At 35.8% G+C, this 20,380-nt stretch overlaps 2 protein-coding genes across 2 annotated transcripts in view; both read right to left on the reverse strand.

The window, feature by feature from the left end:
• Positions 1-4,652, reverse strand: part of LOC119642258 (uncharacterized aarF domain-containing protein kinase 5) — an 11,871-nt gene extending 7,219 nt beyond the window's left edge. Inside the window, exons 1-4 of the mRNA XM_038041345.1 lie at positions 4,516-4,652; positions 4,290-4,385; positions 3,661-4,233; positions 3,349-3,594 (exon numbers count right to left, since the gene is read on the reverse strand). Coding sequence (XP_037897273.1) covers positions 3,349-3,594; positions 3,661-4,233; positions 4,290-4,304 — 834 coding nt within the window. The 5' untranslated portion in view covers positions 4,305-4,385; positions 4,516-4,652. The remainder of the gene's footprint in view (positions 1-3,348; positions 3,595-3,660; positions 4,234-4,289; positions 4,386-4,515) is intronic.
• Positions 4,653-7,295: 2,643 nt separating this feature from the next.
• On the reverse strand, positions 7,296-7,845 carry LOC119642294. Its single transcript, XM_038041395.1, has 3 exons — positions 7,623-7,845; positions 7,368-7,535; positions 7,296-7,303 (listed from the first exon to the last, which is right to left on the reverse strand). The coding sequence occupies exons 1-3, from the start codon at positions 7,843-7,845 to the stop codon at positions 7,296-7,298; spliced, it is 399 nt and encodes a 132-aa protein (XP_037897323.1).
• Positions 7,846-20,380: the final 12,535 nt, after the last annotated feature.

The following is a 20,380-nucleotide window of genomic DNA, read 5'->3' on the forward strand; positions in this document are numbered from 1 at the left end:
TGGACGGGACTGACGCAGATATGGCAATTAATACACCACCACCAATGCGATTTACTCGATCATTTCTAAACACTTGGAAAGAATTTTGAAAAAGTTCCGACGAATGAAGATCGTGTTTTAGCCAAGTTTCAGTAAAGGCCAAACAGAAAAATTCCGTGCTCACTGAATTTAGAAAAGTGGAACAAATTTTCGAATTTAGGCCCCTAACATTTTGATAAATGAGAGAAGTGGGCCTGAAGAAACAATTAGTTTTTTGAAGGCGACAAGACTATTGCCTTGGTATTACGGTGACGATCTCGAGGGATAAATTCCTTAATTAAGGATCCTACTGGCCACAGTGATTTGTTTGACAACATATCACTGTTTTCAGTCGGAACTAATATTTTAAAAGAGGAGATTGCCCTCGCTTGAGAAGGAGCCATTTTGAAGATGCTAACACGCTTTAAGTTGACGGATGGGGCTTTCGTCGCCAGATAACCTTTTATGTTATCCACCGATGCCAGTCTTGACACAAATATTGCTTTTCTGGGAGGAACTGCCGTCAAGCAAATGTCATTATTTGGCACAGGAGGGGGGTTCACAGTAGGAGAGTTTCGAGTTGGGGAAAATATAGACGGGGTTATCGCCCTTGTACCGGCAGCTTGTGAGACTTGTCCAGTCTGGTGACCAGCATTCACACGCGAACAGCCAGGAGGAGAGGATGACTTATTTTTCTCTTCATTACTTTTAGGCGATGGCACTTGATTAGAGTGAGTGGCGGCTCTGGGCGGAGATACCCTTGCCACTTCAGCATAGCTTAAAACCGATGGACTTGCCGGTTTGTTTGTAACTGTTTTGCTACCAACCGACTCAGCAATATCGGAAACATTACTATTCATTTTAGAGTTAGAGGGAGCGGTAACTTGTACCAACGAATTAGATTTGGAGAAAGCCAGAGGTGACGTCCCACACGCTACGCTACGAGTAGAAGATGAGTGTCCAATAAATCGACACTCATCAAACCTAGACTTAATGAGCTCAAACTTTTCCCACAAGGAGCCGAGATTTCTACTCAATTCCGAGAAACCATAACGGGTCTCCGTGAAAAGTTTATAAAAGTCAATGTCCCGCTGCCTACAGTCAGGACATGACCATCTTAAGCCTTTAGCCGGATCAGCGACTGCGTCAGCAGCACGGCCGAGAATACCGGCACACTTTGCATGACCAAAGCGCTCGCAGAGCCAACAAGAAACGAATCTATCAGAATCCGGGCCTGATTTCGCCCGACAAGGTGTATATAAACACTCCATGTCCTGTCAAAAAGACAGTTGTTGATTATGAAGAACAGACACACAAATCACTAAAAGAAAATCCTGAACATAAAAATTTATCAACCAATTTGTGCAAAACTTCTCTGTTAGGTTGACACTGTAACGAGAGATCACTAGCAACACAAACTCCAAACAGTAAAAAAAAAAAAAAAAAAAAATTGAGAAAAAGAGAGAAAACAAAAAAAAAAGAGAGATTTTTATCAGAGCTCAAAATTTTTGTTTGCAAAAATCAAATGAATCAAATGAAATCGTAAAAGAAAAATATTTCTCTTACTTTGAATTCACTCACTTTCTTCTCAAAGTATATTCTAAAATCACACACTATAAGGCAGAATAGCCACGAAATTCAACAAAAAATTAAAATTTTAATTGCCGACACAAAATATATACGACTATACCGCGCGACAAAGTTGCCAGACTGTTCAAAAGCAATTTTTGCTGTTTGCCCTTAGAAATTTGGGTTGGGATCCGATTGCCTCTCTTCCTCCCTATAAAAATAGATTGCTTTTGCTGTCCTTACGGTCTCTTGAGAAACGTAGGTTTGTTCTTGCCGCTTTCTTTGTAATCAAAGTAATAAATGGTGCTATTGACTCGCCTTTATTACTTGGTGAAATAAGCTTTAATATCCCTAACCGATTCTCTAGGCACTTTGTCTTGGTTAAGCTTAGTCAGTGTAAACATAATTATGAGCTGTTAAACCCGCTCATAGTTCATTGCAAGAACCTAAATGACGTCTATCACTTATTCTCGTTATCGGACTGTTTGACGTCCATTAAAGCAACATTGCTTAATACACGCGATTTACCTATGTCGTACTTTAAGTAGCTTTTATCCTTATTATTATTATTATTATTATTATTATTATTATTATTTTAATTTTAGACTAATGAAATGAATTCTTAGACTAAAAAAAGACATTGAGCACTAGCAACACAGGCTATCGGCTCAGCTTTTATCCTTAAAAGTCGTTACGATTCGAAAATGGATTGTTGTTAAGTATTATCGGTTCAAGGCTTATGCATGTTTGCGATGGCTTAGGGGTTCATTTGCAATTTGGTCTTGTACCGGTTGTAAGTGTGGCTCTATGCTGGTTGTGTACATGCTTTTCTCCTTTTTTCTTTTTTTCCTTCTTATTTGTTTTACGGTACTTTTACCAAGTTTTATTATTAATTTAATATAAGTTTTTTAGTTTTAGTTGAGTTTCTTGTATAAGTGGAATAAATAAATAAATAGATAAATAAATATTAGGTTGTTATTATTATAAAGGAACAAAAGTATATAATAAAAGATAAACAATTTCATAGTTGGATTTGTCGCGTAGATGTGGTGCATATACATTTTATAAAGAAATTACTTTTGAATTGAAAGAAAAACTTAGAAATTGGATAACTAAATACTATTTAACGCTGTAAAGTGATCCTGTTTGATAAAAGTTGGATCTCTTATGATCTATAAAAACGGGATTTATGTGAGGATATTCTTATTGAGTCGGCACTCATCCATCAATCTGTTTACAATAAAAAGGATGCAAAACACGTCAGTGTGTCAAATTCATTAAAATATCTCGAAAATGGCGTCTTGGAGACAAGACGGCCCGACGGCACGCAAACTTAGAACGCTACGATAAAAGGTGTGTCTAACTCCTTCTGGGTGTAGTATAGATATGCGTAAACTTAATATATGTATATAATCTTACACCGCAAGTACTCTAGGATATGAAAACTTAAAAAGCCACTAGGGCATGAAAATTGAAATGAAATATGGGCATCTGAATATCTTTATAAATTTTAAAATATATTTGACATGCAATATGTTTTCTCCTTAATTGACGATTACTAAACATCGACATGAAGCGTGGTAAAGAGAGATTTCTTTAAAAGTGCCGATCGATTGCGCCAACAATTTTCAAGAAATTGAGGATTTTCGTGACTCGCCAGATAGTACAATTTTGCAAGTTGTACGTTTTGAAGTTGGAAGGGGATATAAAATATTCCTCACAGAATACTATTGTCATAAGTTTCTTTCAAAACTAGCTTACCTGCGTTGTATGGGTCCAATAAACTTTAGGTACGTAAACAAAATTCAAGATTCTTAAATCTTTAGCGCAACGTTCAGCATTTTTCGCTTCGTTAACGAAATTCAATTCTTGTACTAAATTATTACGTACATCCCTTAGAATCCAACCAAAATTATAGTCTTTAAAAAACAACTCTACAATATCATGTAGAACTATTATGGTAGTTAAATCGCTAATGAAACGTTTTTGTAAGTCGTTATATTGCACCTGGGGGAAAAAAGGAAGAAACGGATTACGATTATTTTTCACTTTTCTTAAACGAAAAAAATTTACCTTAACAGCTACTTCCTGGCCATTTTCTAGCTTTGCTTTGAAAACTTGAGCGATACTAGCGGCTGCTTTTGGTTTATAATCGAATTCTTTAAAAAGTTCTTCAGGTTTGTGGCCAAAATCCTTAATAAATACTTTTTGTATATCAGCTTGGCTAGTAGGTAAGCATTTATCTTGCAAATTGGACAATGTACTAGTGTACTCTTCGGGTAGTATGTGGTTAATGGCAGCAAAGCCTTGACCTACTTTAATGTAAAGACCGCCATTAAGTAAGCATGCCTCCAGCAGACGATTTGCACTCCTTTGATGCACATTTTTCAGTTTAGATTCGTAACTCGGGTCACATTCAGAAAGTAACACGTAATCAATACTTATTAGAGCAGCCGTTTTTAAGGAACGTAAAAAACGTTTACAAGCGCCGCAATAAGTAAATTCATTAAATACACCGTCATAAGCCACGAAGCCAGCAAATGATGAAATCAGAAATGCACGAATGTAATGTCTATGAACTCTCACAGCTTTTACATTAGTATTCGTTAAGAGCCTTAAATTTCTTAACGACTTCATTAATACTTGCTAAATTTTGTAAAGCGATCATTACTATGCGTATTTTTTGTTTTAATTTTGCTTACCCGTAGCGAAAACATTTTAATTTAAAAAAAACAATTTTTTTAATTAAGTGATGAGTATTTGATGAGCTGTAAAGTTGTGCTGGCTAAAACGCGTTACTAATCAAATAAGGAATACAAAAAAACGAATCAAAATTTAATTGTTTATAGAAAACGATTATTAATATATTCTAAGTTTAAAGTTAAAGCCGCCAGAAAATATCAACAAAAATGTACGATTTCTACATACATGTTAAACAATAAACTTCCACCTGTGAAAAAGTCAGCTGTTTCATGCATTCAACACAAATACAACTTTTTCTTCTTTTGTTCAGCAAATCAACACGGAATGTGTAAAAACGACCCAAAGGGGACACAGAGTTCTTTGTTTGAGACTTTGAAATATTGGGGTTAGATTCGGTATATAATTTTTTTTTTTAAATTATTGTTGTCCGCCACGTTATTTTATTTTTTAAGTTTTTATTAAAATATGCATATTACTCGTCCGCCAAATAGGAATGAACAGAGCAGCGAGGACTAAATTCCGTTGTGAGAGAAATAATGCGGTACATGAGTATAAAGTGTCATATGAAAGAATTCATAGGTGCGAGAGTGAAAAAGTGTAAAAGAGAGGAGATACATAATTTGATTGTAAACGCTTATATGTCTGATGACATGATTTAAAAAATGGAAGGATTGCGAAGTAAGCTGTTAAATTGTGAGAATGCAAAATGTCAGGTGCCTCGATTTCTCCTTCTCACTTTTGTTCTCGTACCAAGGCCTCCAACAGATTCAGTTATTCCGCTCACCTAAAATGATAAAGTCATTCCTCTATTTCCTTTCCCACTAATAACACGTTTCAATTGCCTATGCCCACAAGACGCATCAACGAGGTAAAAGGCAAACGTATGGCGCTACAGACGGCAAAAGTCCCACATATGCATACCATTGCATATAACAGAGGCGCAGAAAAAGGCTTACAAGCTATTGACAAGCTGTTAAAGACATGCCATCAAAAATCGGCTTTCTTTAAAGATATAAGATGCTTTCGTACAAATGGCTGCTTGTTTTTGGATAAACCAATATTTGATTCCTATATGCTGTCGGTAGCATTAGTTGATGAAGAATGACTACCCCTCAGAAGCAGATACCCAAAGAAACTGCAAATAGAATGGAATTTTTATACTGGCAGTTTAGAACAATATCCGTCAAACTTTAAGGGTCTCGCAAGAAAATTTCTTGCATATGTTTTAAATGGGACACTGTCTACAGTTCATATTAACTGGAAATTTCCACTACCACTAAAATTGAAATAAGAAATATATTGCCTTATTAAACTATAAAATAATTTGTGTAAATTTCTTTCTTTGAACAATCATCAAATTTCAGCGTCGTTCTTTCTCCGTTCTGTTGCCGCCAATCGTCCGCAAAAAAAAAGAAAAGGGAATGCTTGTTTAATCTATCTCTTCTTCCGTTTCATTAAATGAGTACCTGAATGGTATCGTACGATATATTCTTATCTCAGTTTTCCAGCATTGCATAAAATCGTAATCGAAAGATCCTAAACGATAGAGACTGCTCTGCATTTGATAGATATGTAAGCAACGGAGGTCTTATTGAACATAACTTCACTCTCTCCCACTGGATTAAATTGATGATTAAATTGATGATTCAATGATACATTACCGTAGGCCAGGTTTCCTCTAACACCTTGGAAAATCCTTAACTGTTGCGACGTTAGACGTGGATTCCGCTTTGTTATTAGACATATAAATAGTTTCGATTTCACCAGCACTTCAATGAAACAAACTATATTTTTGAAACTCTTTCTTTTGAAGCTCTCTTTCCTTAACCGGCTCATCGATATGAATGGCAATGCTTTCGTTCAAAAATCTTTCAAAAATTTACCAAAGCTATGACTTCGCACGTCTTGCACTTGTTGGGAAAATTTGCTCTATAGCAATATAAAATATGAAGACAGACTGGAGTTAGCTCCGGCGCTAAACCGAAAGGCTATATCACAGCCTAATAAAACAGCCCGTTCTATTCTCTCATCCGGGATGCGATGCAGACCGTACGACAGGAAAAATAAGGAATCGCTGTAATACGATTTCGGCGTAGAGCTAAAGTATTGTGCCATAAAATAAATAAGATATTGGCTCTACACTTAAACTTGCTTACATTATTCTTACGCACTGCTTTTTTACGATGCCAATGAGTTTCTTACGATACGTATTCAAACGAGTAACATCGAAGCCTGCCGGGATTATGGTAAGCTCGTCGTAAGAAGACGAGAAGTTCTAAAATAAAAATTTCGCAAAAGAAAAACAATAACAATACCATTTTCATAAATAATTAGCTAGTTAGTGCCCTCTTGACTCCTTCTTTTGTAAAGCAAGGAAAGCCCATACTCGAACCAGGTGAAATGTTCGTATCTTCCATTTTAACGGAGTTCTGGTAAATGAGACTTTCGTCATCATCATGAATAAATAGTTTTTTTGCTTTTAGAAAACAAAAACTTCTCGATTATCAACAAAGAAACCATTCAGATGTGAGTCACGATCTAACAAAAGCTGTAACATTTCCGGACCCAGAAGTGTACAGTGATCGTGGCACCAAATTGTACACATATTGCAACATTTGCGATTTCAAAGTTCCTGGATCGCCACATAAGAATATATTGCTATGAATTTCGCTTTTGTAAGACACAGTCCGTATCACTGGATCGTGGATACTTTGATCAAGAGAAATACACTTCAAAGTTCTGTTATTTACAACTATATTTCTTAACAGTAGGACTATTCACAATTTATTTTGGCAGTACTTTCGACTCAAATGCCCTTGTCCGACTAATTGTGCCTTTCACAAATATTCTGTTTATATACATTATTACAATCATATTACTATACCTAAGTATATAGTTTCATTTTGAATTCGTTAATCTACTTTTCTCGTATTCGTTTTCCTCGGTCGGCAGCTGCATGACGCACTGCGAATTTGCATTTAGTTTCTCCCGCTGTAGGGAGTTTATTACTTAGCTGGAATGAACAGGATTTGGGATTTCCGTAACAATATGAATTTCTGACCGGAAGTTCTGCCTACCCAAGGTAGAACCCGCATTTGTAACTTCTGTGAACGGAACACTTTTTGGTTGACCAAAATCTCTTGTTATACGGCAATAAAAACGATATCGGGTGAATTCACTTAAGCCATCCCTCGCTTCTTTATCCAACCTTTGAAACGGAAGTTGGCCTTTGTTTATCTTACTGACTTCGTAATTTACAGAAGATTTAAAATTTTGAATGGCACCTCTACGGCCAACGACTATTACAACAGCTTATCTATGGAAATGTTGACCTATTAGCTGCCAAACCGGTAATGGGTGTATGAAATCCACCAGATAATGAAATGAATTATTAATATTGTCTATGCGGCGAAGAATAGCTGCATACTTCCGTCCAAAAAAGTTAATAACGTGTAAAACATCTTTAAGACGATTGTTTTCAGTTTTATACATTAATGTACATATAACACTTACGCAAAAAATTATTAATAGCAATAACTGCTGATATTTATGCATATTGTCGGGAATCTTCCAAATAAAAATATTTTTCAATTGATTGTTTACAACGCTAACACCGTTTTTAAAGGCAAGTAACGTTCTTTTCATGGAATGTTTAATGTTTTATGTATTGATTTTCTTTCGAAATTGCTGTGGAGCCGATTTAAGATCAGGTCGCGGTATACCGCCCCATCAAAGTTGAACGGCGCGAATTCTTCCTCCTCCTGGATTGTGTTTGCATAGTCCATCCTGTTGATGAGGGGGTACTCGTTGTCGGACTTGAAACCGCTAGACCATTGCGACACGATGAAGTTCCTCAGTTTTCCCAACCCCTCCATGATCTTCACTGACGCCCTTAGTTTAAGAACACCTTCTCCAACGGGTCCTGGCTTACCCTGTATGGCTTTACAGTTACGCCAGGGCAAGCCGACAGCAGCTCGTCCATTAAAAGAATGAAATTGATGATCGTCAACCGTGCGTCAACAGCAACCGAGTCCACCTTTAAATACCTCTCTATATGTCCTCACCTCTTTCAGCACATCTTCAGGCACCATCCAGTTTCTTCTATTGATGGGCTTCCGGTGCATCACGTGCATGAGCTTCGCGATGTTGCGGATGAAGTAGCACGGGCCCTGCGCCTGGACAACATCAATGTTCACCTCGTTCGCATATATTGGCCCTTGCAGTGATGTCACCTGCGCATAGCTGAAGAACTGCATGGCTACGGTCCTTCCAAACGGCGAGCTGTAAAGCGGGACGGAGCTGCTCGTACCTTATGTCACGCGTGCATGCTAGATCGTTTTCGCTAATTTTTGCTCGGAGCGCCTGTATGATGCGCGGGTAATCGAATAACGGATGTATCCGATGTGTGCTGCCATCAACTCGCCTCCTGCTGTATACTCTGCTTAAGAATTTCATCAACATATTCTTATTGCATATATTTCTATCGCAGACGATAGCTCGGACGTCGAGCCCAATATCTTTCGTGAGTTGTAAATTCTCCTGTACCCTTATACTTGCAACCAATGGATTAAAAAAGCCGCGGGGATATCAACTCTTATTCGCATATCTGCATTCGCATATCCGCAACCATCTAGCCGATCCTCTGGCCGCGAATAAACGGTTCGTCTATTTGTGCATACGTCGTCGAGATTTATTTGTACAATTTTATCGCGGACAGTTAACTCCTCCATGAGTTTTTCCAGCGCCTCCTTGCTTGTCCACGGCTTCTGGGCTCACTTCTGCGCAGGCGCTGCGGCCGCCGATGTGGACGGCATATCGAGATCATGCAAACTCGGCCTCTCTTGCGTATTTTGCCCGTCATAATCCTCCTAGTTTACCTCCATACATTTCTCGACGAACGATTCGAAAGTACTCTCGCACTGATTACTTGGCGTATCACTTCTAATTGCAGTCATAACTTCCGCCATCTTTTCGATGGAATCTCTCCGCATATCTGCGATGCCTCCTTGTTTGAAGCCTCGAAATTCCTGCTCCTTAATTATTTTCTATATCACCTGCGCGGCCCGCACATATCCAAGTGGAAAGACGATCCTTGTTCCTAACGAGAAACAAAAAAAAAAAAAGAACAGAAAGAGAACAACAAAAAAAAGAAGAAAGCAATAAACAGTGGATTTGTTTTTTTTACTAAATAAATGAAAGAGATTTCCTAAGTATCTAATGTCGAGAAGTGTGAGAAAGTTGCTTTCTAAATTGTGGAAAATTAATAATAAATTAATAAACAGTGAAAATAAAATATTTACAATTTTGATTACTACTGTTTGCTAGAAGTGCTTATGTAAAAAGTAAAACAAAGGTATCAGTAAAATTGCCTATGAGGTGACTCAAGAAATGAAGAAGTGAAAGATACCAAAGGAATTAATTTACTTAATGTGAGTAAATAGGAAAATTCATATCGTTTGAGGAAGAAATTGTTAATGAATTAATTCTTGAGTAAACGTGCACAAATTCGGTTTAACTAAAGAATCGTTTTAAAAGGAAAATTGGAGGATGTTTTAAAAATATTTAATAGAACAATTGCTTATGACTACACCATTTGCCGTCGCTACTATTGAAACAGTTGCTTATTAGAAAAAGGATAAAAAGAAAAAAAAAAAAGAAGAAAATACAGCGTTTCTTTCCGTTTGGATAAAATGCGTTAAGGCCAGGCACTGCCACCGGATAAGAAAAATCATCTTGCTACTGCATCTCGTCTCTAGTTAAATAATTTTCGAAACAACAACAACTTTGCTACCGGACCTGCCAAGCGCCTTGACGACAATCTTGGATGCACTGCGGCCGCATCCGATATTGTATGCCGTTAGCATCTGGAGCAGCCAGCGTGGGTCTGCCACCGCTTTCTTGTAAGGAACATCCAGAAGGACTTGATCTTTTCTAATACCGATTGATTCAAATTCACTTTCTGGACAGATTCAAGTTAATCTGTCTGCCCATCTGTTTTGTCTTCTTGTGTTCCGCCCGGAGGAAGTAATTTTTGAAGTACTTTGATAAAACTTGGCACACTAACGTGCTTTGACCTAAGAGTGAATGCTATTGAAAACGGTCCAGATTGGGCCACTTCTTCGACCACTTTCCACATAACTTCTCATTTTGATAAGTCGTTGAATGAATACCTACGTGGTAGTGCAGGTGGAACGCAAAGTGCTCACGAATTATCATTGGAGTTTGGTATTAGCAAGCTGACCACATTTACTTATTTAACTTAAACAGGTATAGTGAAAAGGTTGTTCTTCTACAAATTTCGACTTTGACGACCCGGCAATCCACTTTGGTATAGTCAGTAATATTTTTCTACCGACCACCATAGCAAAAGGTCATACACATTTTGTCAAAACGCTTGCGACATTCAAAAGAAAACTTCAGAGACTCCAGAAAACATATATATAGACGTGATAAACATTCAATTCTGAATAGATACGTGCATGTTTGTCTGTCCGATATCTGTTGCAGGCGAACGAAGTTCTCGGCTTCAAATTTGGCAAAAATACTCGAAGTTTTGAAGGATGATATTGCAAATGGATACGCCCGCAGTGCGACATAAACTAAGAACTGTTTTTCAGGTTTTTTGCTCATTACTCCTATCAAATCCACCTATATCCTGTATTACAAAAATCAATCAAATCAGCCGCACCCATCTAGTATTCTGTTAAAATAAAAATGGTGCGTGTAAAGGAAGTCGTCCGCAGTCGAATATAGGGCTCCTTTTTCTTTTGGTTTATTACTGTTTTTATTAGTATTTAATAGCTTTCTTTTCAATTTTCTGTTGATTTATTATCATTATTATCATTATTATTATTTTAATTATTATTAGATTTTTTTAAATTTTGCCTTTATGCCAACAAAAAAGATTTTGGTTTTTTATGGACTAATGTTTTTAGGAACCACATGCTCACTGCTATTGTTTCTATATTTTTCAATAATGGGTAACAAACTGACATGTTTATGCAAGATGGTCCAAATTCACTCAAGAAGTAGTGGTAGAAGAAGTTGATAGAAAACACAGGTTTATAATTAACCACTAAGGTTTATAAATAACATTCGGTCGTGACCTCAAAAAGACAGAAAAGAAAAAAAGGTTGAATTTTCATACTCTATAAAATTGGATTGGTGAGCGGCTGATTTTTTCTATTTTCAGAATAAAAGCGGAAATTTATATAGTGTATTTGTTGTTCCTTGTAAATAACGAGCAAAAATTTCGGGAAGAAAAGATGTTCCTAGTTCTTGTCGCATAGGGGTATGGGCATTGTAGCTGTGTTCTTTGAATGGCTTTCTCTATTTTAAAATTCTTTTACAAATTTGTAGGCGATGTCTTCATTTTCGCTAACTACAGATACTACAAACTTGGCAGACAGATTAATAGAGCGATAGATTGACAGTACTGTGAATATCAGATCCGACTGAAATTGTGATAAAACTTTCTTGGTATTATTTGCTTTTCAGAATTTTGAAAACTTTATAGAAAGTTTTGTATTTAAAATTTTCTCACATAGACAATGAAAGACTTAATTTCATTTATTCATGCACGAAATGCTCTCAATTGATTGACCATTTCATTTCAAATGTCAAGTACGTAGAGCAAATGGATGTTTGCATATTTAAATAATGTTATCTCATCATATAAAAAGCGTGGTTACAATTAGTGAAAGTTAGGGCCTTAACCCCAGAGACTCTATTCTATAGGTAACCACTTTTTATAAAGTTATCATCTCGATTTTACTAATTGTTTACAAAGAGAAGCTCATAAAAAGCATACTTGGACGTATATTGTATGTCAAGAATGTACATACTTTATAGAATCTCTGAAGCTTTCTTTTGGGTGTAGCAAACATTATGACAAATTAGTAGATCGCCCATCCTTCAGTAGTAGATATAATAAAAAGTTATAAGACGTTAATACGAATTTTTTTCTATTTTTTTATTGGTTCATGACATTTTTATTTAAAAACTGTCGTGAGACACTGCTCACTATTAATTACTCTACACCAATTCACTTAGTAGAGCCGTTCATCAAAATATCTCAAAAATAACTCAAAAATTTGTTTGTTTAACAAAAATAAAGTTTTAGGCAAATTGAAGGGATAGAACATATAATAACTAATAGTGTAGTTTTAAAATTAAATATAAACATATGATGCTGTCTTGAACATGGACTAATCGGCTCGATCAAGGAGCACTGATTTGTGGTTTGTATATTTTTTCTCTGGCCAAGTTTCGCTACTGATCATGTCCCGATGGAAGATGTTCACGAACGTCGTAATTATTGCGGTTAAATCGCAGACTGCTTGCGCTTTTCCGTCGGTATCGTCGATTTCATCGTTATCGATTGCCGCTTGTAGTGTTGCGACCTGCGCATAGCTCATTAACTGTATCGAAACGACCATCTTCCATGCCTCGCTGTATGCCGGCATCGAGCCTCTCCGATGCCAGTAAGAACCATTTTTCGATCGCATTTGTGACACTATGGATAGTACATTGAGATCAAACCGTTCTTTGTCGTCATGTATTTTACTCATAATTGCTTTTACTATATGGGGATAGTCGTACACAAGCGGGGTGCAATGTGTGCTGCCGTCTGCCCGCTTTCTATTGTATATATTGTTTTTTCCAAATATTCGGGTTTGTTGTATATTTGCCCCATTTCTGTCGCAGACGAGAGCTCTTACGTCCAGCCTCAACTCTTCAGTGTTGAATGGGGTGAGAAGGCTACGTGCTGCGAAGACCAGCACGCTATGGTGTTCCAATGTTTTTATTTTCTTTTCGTTCGTATCGTCGCAATCCCGCAGTTCGTCATCTGCTCGCGAGTACACCGTCGCGTGGTTGGTGTATACCTCGTCGAAGTGGATTTGTACTATTCTGTCTTTTTCACTTACGTCTAAGTTCCCAATAAATAAGCAGGGTATGGCATTGATATTCCTCACATTTTATTATGCTTATTATTTTCATTGCCTTTACAGGTAACCAAAGAGATAATATTAGTGGGTACTCTAAGAAATTGGTGCTGAGAGAAACTAATGTTGCATCAGGACTTCAAAAAGCTAGCGGAGAACAACCGGAGTTGGGAGTAGGTAAAAACGCAGTTGGCGTGGGTGTAATTTCTATTGAAAAGGAATCGGTAGAAGTGAAAAGTAAAGTGAATCGAGATGAAGTGGGCAATTTGAATAATCCGGAAAGTTTGCTTGTTTCTGCTGGTTTTCAAACAGCGAATGGTAAAAAAATCTCCATATCGAAAAAAAGCCATATATCCGTACAAAATATTCTAAGAGAATTTCAAGACAATTTGCAAGAAACGAGTTATGAAACTGAACTAAAAGACATAAAAGCTCGGATGTCGATTAAAAGTATGGAGTCCAAGTTTGGAAAAACTACAAACAGCAGTGCGCAAATAACCAACAAAAGAGGCTTTCAAGCGATGTGCGAAAAAGGCAAAACCACATTTAAGCATTCTACACGAACAAATGAAGCTTTTATTGAAAATGGAATAGAAGGAATGGAAAATAAAGTTACGTTTAAAATACATCAAGATAATGTTGGCAAGCTCATTAATCCGGGAAGTTCGCTTGTTTCGGAAGAACGAATGAACGAAGCTACAGCAGCAAATTGTCAGCAGGTGGTCCAATGCTGTGTCGCAAAAGGCTTTTATCATTGTTATTAAACCCAAAACATAATTATAGGCCAACCCCCCAACTTTGTGAGACACCGAATAGAAACACACGACAAACCGAGACTACGACACCAGAATTAGCGGAGTTTATTAATAATGCTGTTAAAACAAGTACACCAGGCGTCAATAGACCAAAGAGGGGGCGGCTCTCGGGCTTAAGACGTACGGGCATTAGTCCAAAGAAATAAATACTACTTTATATTACATTGTGTAAGAGCAACGGAAGCCTTTTTTTTAATTCAAAAACGTCTTGATATCTTTTTTCATTTAAATTAGTTTGGCTATTTTTTCGCATTTTATTTAATTAATGACATTTCGATGTATTTTACTTATCCTTGTTTTCTTGTATCTTTTTGCTCTTCAAAGACTTATATAGTTACAGCTTTTTTAGTGTTTATTTATATTCATTCCACATAAGAATGCCGTTATTAATAACTAAAAACAAAAAAAAATATACTCATGGAATATTATTCGATTTTCAAATTTTTGTAGATTTATCTGCTGTAGTTTATGAATAATGAACAAGGAACGCAATTTTTAACGTCACATTGTAGGCGTGTCCTTCGATCGATATGCGCCATTTTCAATACCAGCTTCTGCCCAATAATTCCCAATGCTTCTGCCAGCTTCATTTTTGTGGCCAAGAGACAAACAAAGATCACATAGATGGCAGACAGCCAGCCGGACGTACATAAATCGATTTATAATTAGATGCTGATCAGGAATGTATACACTCTCAAGTTTCCCTCTTGCAAACGCATCATTCTATGGTGATGGACGGAAAAATTACAAATGAGCCTTTCTCTTCGCCTCTCCGTCTGTCCGTTTGTACTTTTGTCCGTCTATTTGTGTTCAAGCTGTAGGTCGCAATAGGCACGGTAAAACTCTACGACCGATTTTGGTTTATCTATAAATTCATTGATATTTCGCCAGCGTATATAACCTTTATCAATAAGTTCCTGAATAGATGTCGGTACTCCTGAGAAATTAGAATCCTAAAAAAAAAAAAAATTTTAAATAAATTTCTTCATTTTCACATTTTGTTTCATCTCCGTACCACTGTCAAAAGAAGTATTTAGGATGGCAATGCTTTTCAATTCTGCTATTTTTTTTTTAATAACTATGTGTTTTCACATATGCAATGAAAGTTGATAACGGTTTCTGCAAGTTAACAGAAATTTTGCAGACGTGCATTTCTTTCTCTCTTTCATGCAATCGGTCATTTCAATTCTGATCGCGGATAAAATAAGATCGTCAAATAAGAAGTAAAAAAGCTTTTATTTTAGTATTTAAAATTTTTGCAAAAATTAAATGAAGAGGCTTTATTAAAGTCTTAGGAATGGAAGACATGACGAATTCTCTCAACAAGTGAAAGATATTTGTCATAAATTTAAAAAACGTATGATTGGAAAGTGAGCTAGGTGGTTTGCTGGGCGAGTATTCGCGCGTATAAATGTCCATTTTAACTGTTACTAATGTAAGTTTTCATATGCCGCATCTACTAAAGGAATTGAATAATTAAATGAAAACTATCTTTCAGCCATGGTATGATGTAATAAGTAAGGAATGGTCAATCACGCTTTTCTAGTCTGAAACGCAACGCATTATCAAAACAATTACAACAAGATTAAGTTTTTTTTTTTTTGTGCTTGAAGTGCTTGAAATATAATATATAATCTTGTATATATAAATGTATAAAAAATAAGCATTTATCTCCCCTTGTACGTCTTCTGAATAGTTTTATACAATTTTTATAGACCTGGCGTTCGATTTTGCCCTATTTTGAAAAATTTTCTCCTAATTCTTACCATATATTCGTACAAGTGCTAGAAGTGCTTGAAATATAATATATAGTCGTGTATATATAAATGTATAAAAAATAAGCATTTATCTCCCCTTGTACGTCTCCTGAATAGTTTTATACAATTTTTATAGACCTGGCGTTCGATTTTGCCCTATTTTGAAAAATTTTCTCCTAATTCTTACCATATATTCGTACAAGTGCTTGAATTGCTTGAAATATAATATATAATCTTGTATATATAAATGTTGTAAAATTATAATAATAAATATTACAATTTCACATATTAAATATTTCACCCGATATTAGATAGATAATAGAGTGCGCCGATCCGATACTTATCCCCTTACCCTTCGGTGATGGATATAGAAATTAATTGCTCGGTTCACAGAGCATCCTGCATATGGTTACGAGCTAGGATGGTATATTTGGTAAATGACCTTGAAAGTTTTATTAGCACACATTATGGTACAATTTTCCATGAGTTCTGATAATATGAAAATACATACATATTTGGCTGTAAGCCATGTCCACATCGCTATCTGGTTATTTACGCGCAAGTAATTTGATCATCATACCGCAATGGCGAGCGTGATTATCTTTACTGTTTCACCAGGCGCATTTTCGAAAAAAAATATGTTAATGATGCCTCGCGCCTGCAATTCGAACCAAACTGTAATGCAATCATTTCTGAAGTTTCTGAACAAAAGATGCAAAAATTTGTGGATTTGCAAAGCGATCAAGATGGAATTGAGGACCAAATTGAAATCCTATGCGAATTTTGGGACAATCTTTCGGACACATACATGCTATTGCATAATGTAAAGGTCGACTCTTAAAGTTTACCGCCACCATCGATAACTCGGCACACAGTTCTAACGATGTTTTGACGTCATGGTAAAGGCCAAATTGAAAAAGTTTTTTAAGTTCAACCGCGTATCCTATTCGCTACTGGTTGTCGATTACATGCCATAATCGTCTCGCGAGCGTGAAGACTACTTGTACCCAATTTGCGAAATATGGAATGGCGAATAAGAAATGGCATTATTCGGACAAACAAACAGGATATCATTGAGAGATTGCAAGACTCCACATGTATATAAAGTGCTGTTCACTGTATTAATTTTGAATAAATGATCATTGCAGCAATTGATAAATTAAGGAGCTTTATTTATTTGTGAAAATAAAGAGTAAAAATGAAACGAAAAAGAAATGATTGTAAAGTGAATAAGACAGTTTTGCTGTCTGACACTGTAAGGAATTTCTTTTGAGGTTGAGTACTCGCTAAGCGGATGCTTTCTAGGATCACAAGAGCTTCATCCGAAAATATAATGCTATATGGATCTGAGAAATAAGCTTCTATGTTAATATTTGGAAACCAATCGTCGCCGCCTGCAACATCGGTCTTACAGTCATCAGTAAAGATGAGTGAAAAATGTTTCCATTTGGTATCAACAATTATTTATAGTTAAAATAAATTAATTTGCTTTTCGTAAAAGGAGATATTTATTCAATTGTGTTTATCTTAACATAAGCGGACATTTTTTAATAATTTCATTATGATTACAATTGAGTAACGCTGGTGTACCTCTGCTGGAGTGTCTGTAGATTTTCTCACTGGTAAGAACTTAATTATTGATCGAAAATATTGAGTACAAAAAGGAATTTTGAATAAGCTATAGATTAAGTGATATAAAGCCGTAAAGCGGGATGATTTTCAAAAGGGGGAAATTTTATTATAGCCGGTTTTTTTTTGCTGTCGATAAGTGGCAAAAAAGAAATATTATTATATATCTCTTTTTGTGCTTGTAATGCATTATGTGCTAAATTTTTGCATACAGAAAGAAATTAAAAAAAAAATTAAAACAAAAATATGCCGAAATTGTTGCCAAATATATACATAACAAATTATCCAATAGCGTGAGCAGCCCATCAGATGTTGAGGCTCAAGATGATACTAATTGCACCATGATGACCAACTACTTGGGTCCCATTTTATTTACTTTATACATTAATGATCTCCCATCGGTGATTAATTCAAATCAGATCTTAATTTACTCTGATGATGTGAAATTGTTTTCTTCATCACCTTCAAAGTGACTTGAATAATTTGTTTGCATGGTGCTCTTTGAATCTTCTGAAACTAAATCTAAATAAATATAAGAAGTTTTCTTTCTCAAGAAGAAAGTCATTCATTACTCAGTATTTCATTGATTCGCATAAGTTGGAGGACGTCGATACGTTCACAGATTTAGGCTTTCTATTTGACCACAGATTACGTTTTAAGTTGCACATTGAGCTCTCGTTAAGCAACGCTAGGTCCGCGCTTGGTTTTATAAAGAGGTGGTCCAAAGAGCTTGATGATCCTTACATAACTAAAAGGCTGTACATGTGTTTGGTTAGACTTATACCCGAGTACGCCTCGGTTGTGTGGTCTCCTTCATATAGGTGCTATGCAGATTCAATTGAATCTGTTCAAAATCAATTCTTGCTGTTTGCCCTTAGAAAGTTGGGTTGGGATCCGATTGCCTCTCTTCCTCCCTATGAAAGTAGATTGCTTCTGTTGTCCTTACCGTCTCTCGCGAAACGTAGATTTGTTCTTGGCGTTTCCTTCGTAACCAAAGTAATAAATAATGCTATTGACTCGCCTTCATTACTTGGTGAAATAAGCTTTAATATCTCTAACCGCTTCTCTAGGCACTTTATCTTGGTTAAGCTTAGTCAGTGTAAATATAATTATGAGCTGTTTAACCCGCTCAAAGTTCATTGCAAGAACCTAAATAACTTCTATCACTTATTCTCATTATCGAACTCTTTAAAGTCCATTAAAGCCACATTGCTTAATACGCGTAATTTATCTATGTCGTACTTAAACTAGCTCTTAACCTTAAAATGTCACGATGAGTCGAAAATGAATTGTTGTTAGTTATTATTGGTTGCTCATGTATGTCTGCGATGGCTTAGGGGTTCAAGTGGAATAAATTACGAAGTACACCTTGTTCTCTTTCGTTTTCATTTTGTTTTACCTGAAACTTAATTTAAAACGAGTTAAAAAGAAAAAAATTTTCGAGATTTTGGACATTCCGTAAATTTCATGAATGAATTTTTCTGATGATTTTTTTTTATTTGTTTTTAAGATTTTTGCATTCTCACTCACAAATATGCATTGTAACTTTGCGTTATACATTTCATAACTTAGTTAGATTATGTCCATTGTATGCGTCCGTGACTTATGCGCAGAGTAAAGAGGTACTGTACTATGTACGCAATTAGCTTCGTTTTACAAAGTATAATTTTTTATAATTTGTTGTTCAGCAAATCAACAACCGAAACTTCACTGTGATGTGCAGAGAAAAGGTCCAACGTGAATACCATGTTCTTTGTTATGCGTCTCAATAAAATATATATATCTTTTTTGTTTATTTTATTATTTCTTATTTCGTAATTAAATTTTCTTTAAATTAATCTCGTGTCAATTTTTGCGTGCTACTCGTCCGCTACGTCTAAAGTTTATTATTTTTATAGTATATTTAAATATTTAAAATGTGTAAGCACAAAATAAATTTTTAGTTGAACTCTAATAAGACAACGCACTTCGCCTAGTACAGTTATTTCCTTCGTTTTGATAATAATATGCCAAAAGTATATATTATTTTTGTGCAAAGCCACAATTTTTATAAAAGCTCGCATACAGGAAGATTAGATTTTCTCTATATATAAGAGCTTGCTTTTCGTGCTAACACTTATATATGTTAGGGGCCAAAAAAATATACCTATGTGATCTAAATTCTCTGCCGTTCATTCTTTCGCTCGTTTGCTACTATGAATTAATTTCCATCTAAAATATTAAAAATTAAGCCTCTTTCCGAAGGGCTTACTATTCATGAGAAATTTAATATGGGGTGGGACCAACAAGTAGACCCATGGTGTTCAAATTAGGTCCACTCCATTTTTTTATACTAAACTACTATGATGCACAAAGTTTCATAACAAAGAAATTAACAATTAGGCCTTTTTGGCATATAAGCATTACGTATCTAAAAAATAGACCTGCATTGTCTAAATTCTTTAAGGCTTATTTCTTTGTCAATTTGCTATTATGAGACAATTTTTGCTATGAAATATTAAAAATTAGACTTGTTTCCATATAAAGGTTCAATTTTAGTGAGATTGGTTACATAAGAGGGTTTTCAAAAAAATACTCCACCTGGTCCAAAGTTTTCACACCAAATTTTGAAAATTGAAAATTTTTATCTCATAACGATTTTTCGGAAGAGGGCATTATATGGAGAATGATCGCAACCGCGGGCCGATCCGAACAATTTTCAACAACGTTCGTCCTTAGGACAAAAAACGCCACTATACCAAATTTAATCGAAATACGTCAAAAACTACGATCTGTAGCTTAAATACAAATTTACATAAACAGACATCAGACGGGCAGACAGGCTTAGATCGATATAGAAAATGATCCTGAAATGATTATGGATCGGTCGGCATAATAAAACGTCTATCGAAAGTCATTCTGCATGTAACACCCGTCGGCACATACTCAATGTTCCCTGTACCGC

Source organism: Glossina fuscipes, unplaced genomic scaffold (assembly GCF_014805625.2).
Source record: "Glossina fuscipes isolate IAEA_lab_2018 unplaced genomic scaffold, Yale_Gfus_2 221, whole genome shotgun sequence".
Taxonomy (NCBI): Eukaryota; Metazoa; Arthropoda; class Insecta; order Diptera; family Glossinidae; genus Glossina; species Glossina fuscipes.